Below are 13,962 nucleotides of genomic sequence, written 5' to 3'. Positions count from 1 at the left end.
AGTTAAGAAAGAACACAAGTCAGAGAGACTCAGGAGTTTTCCTTTGACTGATGCAACCTCCCAGTCTTGCTGTTACAAAGGAACATCAAAAGAAATTCACATGGTCACTTACTCAAGTTGAGCTTTTCTAGTCACACTGTAGAGGCATATCATGTTGGGAAACAATGGTCTTCTCTCACACTTGCTGCCAGAACTAGTAACAAGACATGGTCTGACTTTCTACTTGCATTGCTTTTTTTGCAGTTTACAAAGCACTTTCACACACACCGTCTCATTTAATCTCTGCACCCACTCTTGGAGATAACCACTTTTATAGCTATTTTACAGACACAGGGCAGGAGGGCTCTGGAGCTAGCCAGCATGAATTTGATTCCTGGCTCCATAACTCATTTGGGCAAGTCACTTTACCTCTCCTGGTGCTTTTCTTTCTCATCCATGAGCCAAAAATAATAACAACACCTACTTCAGAGAGTTGTAAGGATTAGATGCAGTTACTACAGAGAAATTCAGTAACTTGACCAAGGTCACATAGTCAAGAACAGAGTTAGGACTTGTCTCTCAATCTCCAAAACTAAAAATCTAGTGCACATAATAATAATACTACATATAATTTCTAATTAAATCTATAGTATAAAAAGAATTTTAGTAGTAACCATCTATATTATACTAACATTTAAAAAATAAATGTCCTTGACTATTTTTCAAGAAGTTAAATGTGGTAGTAACCATCTATATTATACTAACATTTAAAAAATAAATGTCCTTGACTATTTTTCAAGAAGTTAAATGCGGTAGACATCAACAATTCAGACCTACAGTCAACAAGCCCCTAGAGAAAACAGTAAGGAACATTCTTTCATAAATTCTCAAGTCTATACCATTATTAGGTGAATATAGTTAAGTCAGAATCTCTAGAATGTCCCATCACATAAGCCAAAAAGACCCCAGCACTCTAGGATGATCATCAAACTCAAAGAAAAACCACTCCCTGGCTCACTGATGATTACTATTTTTGGCCAAATACAAAGTCACAAGATTTAGGCTGAGTATCCTTAATCCAAAAAATCTGAAATCTGAAATGCTCCAAAGTCCGAAACTTTTTGAACACCAAGGTGATGCTCAACGGAAATTCAATGAGCATTTCAGATCAGGGATGTTGATCCAGTAAGTATGATGTAAATATTCTAAAATGCCTAAAAATCTGAAATCTGAAACGTCTGATCCCAAGCATGTCAAATAAGGGATATTCAATCTATATCTCAGTTCATTCCTTATAGATGCAAACATTTTATTTAAGATCTATAACCGTAGAAGATGACGTAAGTACCTTACAATTGGAAAATGCTATATTTCATCTTGAAATCGGTTTTGTGTGGGTGGTGGGAGGTTGACCGGAAAGATCACCTATATTTCTGTCTAACAAGGGTACAAGTGAACTTTTCTAGAAATAGAATGTAAATGTTTTGACACAATGACTATGCAAATGACATGAAATTTATGTGAACCAGCTTGATGAAAGTATTTCAAAATGTATATGAAAACACTACACTGTACCCCCTGTTTCCATTAATGTATAGAGCATTTCAAAAAGAAATCCGTTTTGTGTTGTCTTATTTAAGGTATCCGAAGGAATAAAAGACACCAAGCAAATGGATTTGCTCTAATCTTTCTGACAGCTTTTCTAAAGCAATAGTTATCTAGCCTTAGTTTTCTGACAAGATGAAGCACACAAACAAATTCATCTGCAGAGGAGAAAAAAAGTTTTTCTGGAGCCATATTTGAGAAAACCTAAATAATATCAACTGTAAATATTTTATAAGTCATAAACTAAAAAGGGAATAGTTAGAAAAACTTAAAAAAGACTAAAATTAAAAAGTATAAAATCAAATGTTCAAACTTTAAAAAATTTCTTACACCAGGTATGGAGGCTCATGCCTGCAATCCTAGCACTGAGGGCTCACAGGTTTAAGACCAGCCTGAGCTAGAGTGAGACCTCATCCCTAAAATAGCCAGATGTTGTGGGGGCACCTTTAGTCCCAGCTACTTGGGAGGCTGAAGCAAGAGAATCCCTTGAGCCCAAGAGTTTGAGGTTGCTGTGAGCTATGATGTCACAGCAATCTACCAAGGACGACAAAGTGAAACTCTGTCTCAAAAAAAAAAGAAAGAAAGAAAGAAAGAAAAATAAATAAATAAAGAGATCATTAATTTCTTACTTTTTTTCCTTGAGATTAATTTCAAATGATGTCATTTCTTGGTTGCAATCAGTTGTTTTAATTTTCTTTATCTGATCCACACATTTTATTTCTTCTTGTGTCCCATTTTGCTGTAATACTGAAGGACAAACCAATAAAAAGCTTGATAAGTAGCCATTGGGAGAATTTTATTTTAGTTATTATTTCATGTCCTTTGACTCTGTAGTTCCAATCCTGGGAATTTACCATAAGGAAATCTCATAAGAAAAAAACAGCAATATGCACCAACATGGTTCATGACCCTTTATCTAAAACACCAAAACAATTCAGAGATTCAACAATATCTAAGCAAATGGTGGCTATGCTTTTATAACATAAAATCTGGCCATCAAGGAGTGATCAAAAAACAGTTGTGTGCATGGTGGAGGGGGAGCACACAGAGGTTATTCCCATCCTTATCACAATGGATATGCAAATAAACTGGGCTTTATAACTGCTTCTATTCCAAATGGATTAAAGTAGAACACAGTTTTATTTTATTTTATTTTTTTGAGATAGAGTCTCATTTTGTCACTCTCGGTAGAGTGCTGTAGCGTCATAGCTCACAGCAACCTCAAACTATTAGGCTCAAGCAATTCTCTTGCCTCAAGTAGCTGAGATCACAGGTGCTTACCACAAGGCCTGGCTATTTCTAGAGACAAGGTCTTGCCCTGAATCAGGCTGGTCTCAAACTTGTGAGCTCAGGTAATCCACCCGCCTCAGCCTCCCAGAGTGCTAGGATTACAGGTGTGAGCTACAGCGCCTGGCCTAGAACACGGTTTTAATTTTTGTATTCTGTATAAAGACTCTAGCCCTCTAAGAAACCCAGATTGTCCAGAACTTAATGGGAACCTGAGTTTCCCTTGAAAATATTAAGAAGGAACATTCCTGGAACTGCAAAAGAAGCACTAGCACCATTCTACAAAAAGCCAGCTGCCTTGAACAGGGGCAAGTTGATTAGAGGGATTTGGGGAACAAATGATGAGAATTTTAGTATTGGCCCTAGAAGGGCAGATGGTCTTAGGAGGGTAATTTTGTCAAGATGAAAGGAAGAACAAAAGTGACTTCAGCACTGGGCACAGAGCTATTATAATTTTATTCCCATAAATTTGTTCGTCGATGTGGTAAACCATAATCAAGCCCGGATATTTTGAAAAATTCTTGTCATTTAGGGGAATTGGTGACAACTTATTCTTTGGAACCATAGTTAGCAAAGGACTTTAATTTACTACGCATACACACACACAAAAATAATACTTTAACAAACTATTTCAGTTTTCCTAATCATCAGGTAATCCACCCGCCTCTAGCCAAAAAGGAATTTGTTCATTACAGAGAACTCAGAATCAGGTTTTTAGAGCTTTGCATATTCATGGTGCTAAATGACTAACAGTTTACCTCTGTTCTGGTGGAAATAATTTAGTTTGTAAATGAAGTCACAAAAATTTATGAAGTGTTAGTGGTACATGTATCTATGTATATTAAGTTCTGGTCTGCCTAAGAAGGCAGTGAAATTGACCTTCTATAAATAAGAATTTGGTCAACCTGATTTCCTCTGTTTCTAAGAAGAAACAGATTTAGATTCGTGGTTAAGTTGCATTAGAAAAGCATAACTTCTTCTGAATGAAATTTTAATCACTTGTGGGGAATAAAATGAACCTTTAACGAAGTTTCTGGCCCTATTCAAATCTGAGAGTGGTGAAGAAGAAGAGTTCAAGGACAGCAGAGAAGAGTAAGGAAAGCCTGTCTCCAAAAGCCAGGCAGGAGACCTGGGCATGGAACACTTCCACACAGAACGACTTCAAGGCACCCCACCCCAGTTCCTCTTCTACTTCCATTTAAAATGTCAGACCCTGAAACCCATTTGCTTCACTTCTGAATAGGTGAACAATAAAAGAAAATGGCAGGGATTTAAAGAACATTAGCAGAGGAAAACAGCTTTCATATCTCAGTATACAAAAAAACCAAAAACCAAAAAGTGACACTAAGATCAGAGGATGCTGATTCTCCCTGTATTTTAATAGCATGGGGTTTGTAAGAAGCAGACAAGAACTCTTGTGAAAAAACAAATTAACTTTTACCAAGTAGTTCAAAGGTTTTATTTTCTTGTGATTTTCATCACTTTACTCTGAACGTTTGTTTTTCAGGTTGCTAACAGAAAAGGTTTTGTTTTTCTTAGTTCTGCTCACTACAAAATCACACCCTAACATTGGTGAGCTCCATGTACAGTATTAAGTACCTGGTTTTGTGTGCCAACATGCCAGGGTGCACAGATAAGAAACAAAGATATAGTTTTATAGAAGACTGGCTTTTTATTTCTGTCTTGTGACTTAAGCCAAAAATTAATAGGAAATAGAAGAAACTTAAGAAAGAATAAGAGAGAGATTAAGTTCAAAAGACCTACATGTCTCTTCAGGATTCGGCTGGTAATCAAAGCTGAAAGTCAGAGCACAGCCCCGTTCTGTCACTTGATAAGGGAAAAAACTCTCAAATAAGTCCACTCCCCTTTCAATACACTCGAGCACCTCATCTGGCCGGCTAATTCCAGAGATAAGCCTGTAAAAATAACAATAAAAACAGTGAGATGAAGACAATGCCAGGAATGAAATCTGAGTCTTCCCAATGAACAGGGCACTAAAAACAATTAAAAAAAAAAAATTACCAGCCATGGTCAGAGTGACAGGCAGTGCACAGCAAGGTGCGGTAGAAAGAAGGGAGAGCTTTGCAGGCAGAGAGACCTGGGCTGGAATCCTTGCTCTGCCATTTATGTCCTTGCTATATCACTTTGAGAAAGTTTTTTAATCACTCTGAGTTTTCTCATTTTAAAAACAAAAGCAAATACCCCACACCCCATATTGTTTTAAGGATTAATGAGGTATTTGAAAAAGTGTCTAATACTGTCTTTGACTTGAAAATGGTCACCCACCATAGCGAGAAGCTCAATGAAGGTTAGTTTCCTTCCTTTCCACTCTTATCTCTCTGAATTACCTCCCTGGTGTTAAACTAAACTTTATAACCTGTCTATATAATGTATAGATTGTTTTAAGAGTACAAAGCTGTGTGCTTCGTTTCCCTTTCAAATAATTTGCTCATCTTAACTATATTTTGCTTATAATTATTTTTCATAATTGGTTTCATAATTGGTTCAATAAAAACATTTTATCTACTATATTCCTCAGAGGTTCATTTACAAAGCTACTTTTGCTGTTAGAATTTGAACTCTGGCCATGGGGTCTAAGAATCTAGTTGACTTTCTTTATATTTCTCCATTAATAAAAAGTCTGCCCTGTAGAATGAAATGCTGTTTTTCAAGATACAGGTGGAACATCCCTAATTCAAAAATCTGAAATTCTCCAAACTCCTCAACTTTTTGAGGGCCAACATGACACTCAAAGGAAATGCTCATTGGAGCGTTACCAATTTCGGATCAGGGATGCTCCGCTAGTATGTATGATGCAAATATTCTCAAATCCAAAAATATCCAAAATCTGAAACACTTCTGGCCCCAAGTGTTTCAAAAAAAGGATACCCAACCTGTAGTGGGTAAGGAATTCTGAGATTGTTAAAGACAAGTCAACCAGGTTTGACCCCTAAACAAGATGTGGAGACCCACTGTATCAAGATGGGCTGGCTGGCTGCTGCTATTTTTTTATGTTTGTTTTTCTACCCATAGCCCCTTTTCATGAACTGGCAGAGAAAAGCTTACAGACTCCCTGATTCCTAAAAGAAGTTCAAAAAAGGCTTATGTAATATTAAACAAGCAGAACTCTTAAATATATGCCAGTTTTCCTGACTACAGTTTCCTTCAAGTAATGTAATGTTTTAGAACTCCTCTCCAACTGAAGCTGGCACTTCTACACACTTATAAAAAGAAAAACAATCCCAGCTTTCAAATTCAGTAACAGACATCTGTGAGCACTTAACGCAAAGAAGTCCAAAAAATGACTAGAAATACTAGTGGTGAATTGTTATCTGTACTAGAATGAAATAAGTGCAGGAGGGAGAGGGGGAACTCAAGAGAACCAGGTTTAAATTAGGGAGCAAAGACTGGCTGGGGTGATGGAAATTTCTAGTTCTGGGCGGGGTTTACACATATGCATACATGTGTCAAAATACACTGAGTTGTACTTAACATTCTTGAACTTTAAGTTATACCTGGATTTTTAAAAAAGTGATGATATTACATATATACTATCCAACAGCCCTAGAGATAATGCAGGAGATAAAAGGGGAAAAAAGCAGGAATATTCACAATAAGTGGGATAAAAGACAATAAAGAAACTTTAGATAGCCTAATATAACATCAGCTACATCCAGACAGTTGGAATTCGTAGCTTTGAATCTTGATGATCATCTCACTAACACAGGCAGTCTCTGGACTACAAACAAGATAGTTCCTATAGGTTTGTTCTTAAGTTGAATTTGTATGTCAGTTGGAATATGCACATTTACATATTACCTGTAATAGGTCCTACTACTTATTACCTGTAGGTCAGTAGGATGTTTATAACTCAAGGACTTACTGTAATGGCCTCCATTCACAAGTGCGTGTTGTGCATAAGTTGGATGTTCATAATTCTGGGACTGCCTGTATATAGTGAATCCTGTGACTTACAGAAACATGAGATACAGCCCAACTGGTGTGGCCAGGCGCCTCAATTTTAAAAATGACATCACTCACTACCTGCCTCGAATCTAAAAACTTCTTAGAGGTTCTTATTAATAGAGCCCATCTTCATTTCACTAGTCATCCCAGATCTGTCCTCAATCTGTCTTCAACATATCCTGATTTCAACCAGAGCTCTACATGATTTTATAATTGTCTCTAGGTCCCATGTTAAAATGAATAAGGAACAATATTTATATTTGACACAAGAATGAGTAGAAACAGTACAATACTTGCTCTCTATTATGAGGATCAAATAAAGTAACTCAGATGGCAATGATCCTCTTTTCTACATTCTGAAATCAAGGGCAGGACACCCTTGATGGAAAAACTCTCACAGTCAGCCTCACCAGACTCAGAAATGTCATAATCTCAACATCCAAAGATACCTCTCTGGACAGACTCTATAATACACAATCAGCCAGCACTCCTGCACTCCGCTCCGGGAGGCCAGCCTGCATCCTAACTGAACACTAGCCTTGGTTTGTCCTCTGGCAGCTCTGCAGTGACCGATGATAGCAAGTGCAGTCTAGTCTCCAGGGTCGCTGGATTCCCCTGAAAGCCATCCAGAAGGAAGCCACCTACGGGCCGCTTGGCTGTCTCTCGTGCTGACCTCAGCCTCTCCTCCATCACATCTCCACCTTCAATCACTCCAATGATGACACTTTTCTGAAGGACCTGAGGAAAGAAACGATTAAATATTTTTAACCATTGTCAGTAACAGAGACCTTTGTTTATGTGAACCTTTCGTGGAAACTCAATGAACAGAAGAGATCTTAGTGGAGCTATTGCAGTTGAAGCCTGCAAGGGGGATGGTGCTCTCTTTATAAACACCTTTATGTCACTAAGAAACACAATTTCAAAAACACCAAACAGGTAAGAAAAGACTGAGGAAAAAGAGGTAGTCAACATATGTAGTTTTGCTCTGGCTTAGATTAAATTAAGTGTACACTGAAAAAATGCAACAGGGAAAGGACAAAAGAAAAGAGATTTGATTTGTTTAAATGACTATCCAGGTCTGCTTTAGACTATCTCCAAGTCTCTTAGTTAGAGATAACCTTAGAAACTTAGAAATTGGTTAGTTGAAACAATTGACTATCCATTTGGGAAAAAATAGGGACTACTAGTGTAAACCATCCTCAAAAACAAACTCAGACCTAATAATCTAAACATACAAAATAGCTATATAAGTATTAGAAGAATACATTGAATACTTTTATAATCTTGGGGTGAGGAAGGCCATCCTAAGCAAGTTAAAGCTTACAGGAAAAGGTTGCGCTGTTTTATTTCTCCAGTAAAATATACAAACAACAAAGGTAAAGGAGAGAACTTATTTTTGGAGGAACAGACAAATATCAACACCATATAAAGAGTACCAAAAAATCCTCTACCAAGATGACAACCCATAGAAATCTAGGTAGAATATGTAAAACTGTGAATATGAAATTCAGAAAAATTCTGAATGCATACACGGAGAGTTACCACACCTCACCAGGAAGGGAATGCAAACTGGAAATGATGAGGCATCACTTTTCCTCACCACAATAACAAAAATGTTAGAGCGCAGAAAACATGCAGGTGAAGGCATAAGGGAAATGGCAGCTATACACCCTGATAATCAGAGAGTAAAAGGGAGTTCAGCCACCTAGCAGGGGGCAAGCGGACAACATTTATCCAAATGTCAATGCTTTTATCTTTAGATTCTAAAATTTTGCTTCAAAAAATCTCTCCTATGAATATACAAATGAATATATTCATTCATACACACCAAAATATACTTAGTAAGACATTTAGAATAATGAAAAACTAGAAACAACCTAAATACTCGTCAGTAGAGCAAAGGACTAAATCAGTTAGGATACAGTCACAATATGGCTTCCTATGTAGCTGTTTTAAAAAGAGTACAGTAGCTACAGCAATATACATACACACTGACAGGGAAGGAGGTTTAGAATATTGTTAAGTGAAAAACAAGCAAATTGCTGAACATACAATGATATTAATAACAGGCATGAACATCTAAGTATTAATTACGTTTGTATAATTTTTAAAAATAAGGGTTGTAAGAAAATACACAAATCAACAGTGGCTCTCTGGTAGAGGAGGGATGAGGAGGAAGCCTGGAACAGTGTGAAGGAGTTTTGCTTCTTAGTTTAAGCAGCCCGGGCACAATCAGACTATTCTCTAGAGAGACCATTTTGGCTGCTGTGTGAATAAATTAAGGGTGAATATGGCTAAAGGATGCAGTAGGAGACAATTTTAATAATCCACAGGAAAGTAAGAAGACCTGGACTAAGGCAGTGGCAGTGGGGACGAACAAAGATAAAACTTGAAACTTCACCAGGAGGTAGGATCAATACAGCTTGACTGAATAGTTGTCCAAGGAGAAGATAAAAACAAAGTCTAGAATGACTCCCAGCTCCTGTTCTAGAAGTCCAGGGAGATGGTTAGAGGAGCAAAGACTCCTAGAAAAACAGCAGGATGAGACAAGAAGGTTATTCAGTTTTGTGTATCCCAAGTTTGACGTGTCAGTAGGATGTACAAATGGCCATCTTAATTCAGCCAGTGAACATAGGAATCTAAAGTTCTGGTTATATGAGACACAAATGCGATCACCCAGGCTAGAATGGCAGACACTTGACACAAAGCTACCACTCTCCACTCCTGCTTCCATGGTAGACCTGGCTAACCTGGCTAACAGACAATTGCCTTTCTTCCTGCTGTACCTGGGCATGGCTCTAAGCACTCATTTGCTATCCCTGACCCAGGGAATATGTGAAGAAAAGAAAATCAAAAACAGAGCCTCGGGAAGCTTCAGCACTAAAGGGCATTTAGAATAAGTGGATCCAGTGAGAAAGATGAACCTGTAGCAGTAAATAAGGGATCCTGATGGCAGAGTTAATGAAATTGGAAAAATACACTCATTAGCAGCAAGCAGAGGAAGTAGGGGAATAGAAAATAATGAGCAGAAGAGAGACTTTCTGGGAAAGAATCATGGGAAAAGGAAAAGATGTATGCACATACTCAAAACAGAGAGTTAACCAGGCCTGCCCCCTTACATGACTAGCATGGCCCTATTCAGAAAGCTCTCTTTCATGAGTATAAGAATGATTATAAGGTTACTGTCTAAATTGGAACACTTAAGAAAAAAGGGGGCACTATTTGATTGCACCAAGTAGAGTGTAAATGTAATGGACACAGGGGGACTCCAACACTTGACCAGTATACAGAAGTGACATGAAATGATGAGGTTGATTATAACACAGATGAGCGACTGGAGACTCACCAGATCTTTTCTAATAATCATTTTTGTTATACCCTCTACTCTGCTTTTTTACTTACGCAAACATTACTAGCCCTAGAAGGCTAAATACTGGATTAAAATAATTGCTAGTGACCCACAAACACTACCCAGACCCACACAAATGTCCTTCCATGGAATTCGTATGGCAGATAGTGTGACTTCTATTCAGAAAAACAACTAAGTTTCCTCTAATTATCTCATGTATATTAACTTTATTAGCCAAATTATATACAGAGATACACATTTTTTTGAGAAAGGGTCCTCTCACTCTGCTTTCCAGGCTAGAGTGTAGTGGTATCATCAAAGCTCACTGCAAACTCAAACTCCTGGGCTCAAGTGATCTTCCTGCCTCAGTTTTCCAAGTAGCTGGGACTTCAGGTGTGTGCCACCATACTCAGATAAATTTTTTCTTAGTTTTGTAGAGACAGGGACTTGCTATTTTGCTCAAGCTGTACTCAAACTCTTGGCCCTAAGTGATCCTCCTGCCTCAGCCTCCCATGAGTGCTAGGATTACAAGAGCAAGCCACCCTATCTGGTCCCAAATTATATTTTTACTGTTAAATTCAAAATAACAATATTCCTCAAACTCAACATGCTTTGTCATAGCAGGATCTGATCATTACTCAGAACCATTCCACAGACATGATCTTGGACACTGAAAGTCTCTCTTCTGCTCATTATTTTCTATTCCCCTACTTCCTCTGCTTGCTGCTAATGAGTGTACTTTTCCAATTTCATTAACTCTGCTATCAGGATCCCTTATTTACTGCTACAGGTTCATCTTTCTCACTGCATGGTAACCAATAACCATCAGCAAACATTTGCTAAGGGCTTACTGTATGTCAGCCACGCTGCTATATGATGGAGACATAAAAATGACACATAGAAATTGAGCTTAAGGAGCCCATACTTTTAATATAGACAAACAGATAAGAAATTACTACAAGCTGGGCCCAGTGGCTCACTCCTGTAATCTCAGCACTCTGGGAGGCTAAGGCAGGTGGATTGCCTGAGCTTATGGATTTAAGACCAGCCTAAACCACAGCGAGACCTCGTCACTAAAAAAAAAAAAAAAATCTGGACTTTGTGGAGGGTGCCTATAATCTCAGCTACACAGGAGGCTGAGGCAAGAGAACACTTGAGCTCAAGAGTTTGAGGTTGATGTGATCTATGATATCATAGCACTCTACTGAGGGTGACAAAGTGAGACTCTGTTTTAAAACAAACAAAAAAAAGGCTCGGCACCTATAGCTCAACCGGCTAAGGCGCCAGCCACGTACACCTAAGGTGGTGGGTTCGAATCCCCAGCCCGGATCCGCCAAACAACTATGACGGCTGCAGCCAAAAAATAGCCGGGCGTTGTGGCGGGTGCCTGTGGTCCCAGCTACTTGGGAGGCGGAGGCAGGAGACTCGCTTGAGCCCAGGAGTTGGAGGTTGCTGTGAGCTGTAATGCCATGGCACTCTGCCCAGAGGGACAGCTTGAGGCACTGTCTCAAAAAAAAAAAGAGAGAGAGAGAAAAGAAAAAGAAAACGCTGCAATAAAATATGATTGGGGCCATAGTGCAGATGCACACTAATTAAAGGAGTAGCAAGCAGTGAGCTAAAGTTCCCAGAAGTACCAGTATCAGCGACCACTTTCATAGAATGATGAAAAGAATGAAATGAGCCCAATGTGGAAGCAAGAGAAGGAATAAGGCTGCTGATAAGAAACAGTCCAGAAAGAAATCTGTACCCAGGAGCACCAGAATGAAACAGGCTTAATGCCTCAAGGAATTGTAAGAAACTCAGAAAGCCCAGGGTGCAGGCCACAGGAACGTATCCCACAGTGAGCTGGAGGAGTAGGCAGAGGCCCAGGTCACAGCAGGCTGTCCATGCCATGTAAGAGCTAAAGCGAAAAGTCATTAAATTCTCTTAGGGAAGTGAACAAAAGAATCATATTTCTTCTACCTAGAAAAGCGAGTTTTCCAAATTGGGCTGTGCTAGTTATTGGGTCAAGCCCGTATGACTGCCTGCTTTCTCTATCTACAAACATCTGTTCCTTTACCATGATTACTTCCCCATCTTATACACTAGACCCTCTTATTTTGAATGCCTTTCAATACCGAAGCTCCCCTAAGATCCTGTTTTTGGCTTAATTTTCTTTGGCATTTAAAAAAATTTTTTTGAGAGAGAGTCTCACTCTGTTGTCCAGGCTACAGTGCCATCGCATCAGCCTAGCTCACAGCAACCTCAAACTCTTGGGTTCAAGTAATCCTCTTGCCTCAGCCTCCTGTGTAGCTGGGATTATAGATGCCTGCCACTAATTTTTCTGTTTTTTCCAGAGGTGGGGTCTTGCTCTTGCTCAAGCTGAACTACTGAGCTCGAGTAATCCTCCTGCCTCAGCCTCCCAGAATGCTAGAATTACAGGCATGAGCCACCATGCCCAGCCTCTTCTGTATCTTTTTGTAATCATCTCTCAGATGACAGGGCTGAAAATGGATTATATAAAATAAGGATGAAGGCCGAGAGAACAATTCAAAGGTAATCATGTATGCACGAGATGATATAGTAGGGTTACGGTGGTGATAAAGAGGGGGCAGATGGAATTAAGGAAGAGTGAACAACTGGATATTAAATGTAAGTGGGAAAAAGTCTTGAAAAGATCAAATCTGGGGGCTGAGGAAGTTAGTGGATACCATAAACTGAGATAAAGTGTTCAGGAAGAGCAAAAGGAAGCACAGGTTTGTGGAGAGAACACCATGAGTCTGGTTAACTCCGGGTGTGAGGGATAGTCTAGTGATATAACCTAGCTGTATCCTGGTAGTTATGTAATTCTGAAGCTTGGTAGTATGATCTTGATGGTATATACAATTTTGGAATTACTCAGCAAGTAAAACTAGGGGAGAGTAAAACAGACCAAGAAGAGAGGAGCAGAGAAACAGAGAAGGAACAGAAAAGGTCATGTCATGGAATGTAAGGCAGGCAAGAGTTCCCAGCAGAAGGAGGGTTTCGTGGGGCAGCCTTACCTCTGAGTCTTCCCGTAGCCGCAGACAATTATCCAGGAACAGAAGTGACCGGTCAACAGACTTTCGGGCCCTTTTTATGGAAGTTGCTTCTTCACAAGACACCTCTCCATCTGAGAGGCACTGGAACCAGTCTGGCTGAAGGGCCTGCTGAATTGCCATGAACTTGGAAACAGTCATTTCCACTCGTCCTCCAACACCCCACACAGACACAGACTGCCACAGAATAAGACAATGAGGAACTAGCAAGAGTAAAGCATAAATAAAAGGAAAGAAATACAATGATAAAACACCTCTTTACAACTGAGGAGAGGGTAACAACTCAGTATGTTAGACTTGGTAGATAAAAGAGTTACACTGTACTCCAAATTCCCCAGGGACCTTACAGCTCAGAGAGACTCCTTCAATGACCTTGCAAGCCAACTTCTGAGCTGCCCCCAAGAATTCTCTGTTACACTTTTCCAGCCCAGTCTTCCATTCTCCCCATCCCACCTGCCCCCTCTACCATCCTACCCTTGCTACTCCTGAATACACCACAGACTTTGATTCTTCTCAGGTTTTGATCACACTGTTCCTTCTGACTGAAATGTCCTTCTCTTACATACGTTTTGTTGATATGTAAGAGTACATTTTTATAGGGTACATGCAAAACTTTGTTACATACATAAAATGTGTAATGGGCTCGGCACCTATAGCTCAACCGGCTAAGGCGCCAGCCACGTACACCTAAGGTGGCGGGTTCGAATCCCCAGCCCGGAC

At 39.3% G+C, this 13,962-nt stretch overlaps 1 protein-coding gene across 1 annotated transcript in view; it reads right to left on the bottom strand.

The window, feature by feature from the left end:
• QTRT2 (queuine tRNA-ribosyltransferase accessory subunit 2) overlaps positions 1–13,962 on the bottom strand; it is a 28,419-nt gene that overhangs the window by 1,647 nt on the left and 12,810 nt on the right. Inside the window, exons 5-8 of the mRNA XM_003797731.3 lie at positions 13,207–13,419; positions 7,376–7,575; positions 4,636–4,787; positions 2,214–2,331 (exon numbers count right to left, since the gene is read on the bottom strand). Coding sequence (XP_003797779.2) covers positions 2,214–2,331; positions 4,636–4,787; positions 7,376–7,575; positions 13,207–13,419 — 683 coding nt within the window. The remainder of the gene's footprint in view (positions 1–2,213; positions 2,332–4,635; positions 4,788–7,375; positions 7,576–13,206; positions 13,420–13,962) is intronic.

Source organism: Otolemur garnettii, unplaced genomic scaffold, assembly GCF_000181295.1.
Source record: "Otolemur garnettii isolate 467f Iridium unplaced genomic scaffold, OtoGar3 scaffold00122, whole genome shotgun sequence".
NCBI lineage: Eukaryota > Metazoa > Chordata > Mammalia > Primates > Galagidae > Otolemur > Otolemur garnettii.
Note: the sequence above shows the minus strand (reverse complement) of the source record. Positions and strands in the feature narration are given on the sequence as shown.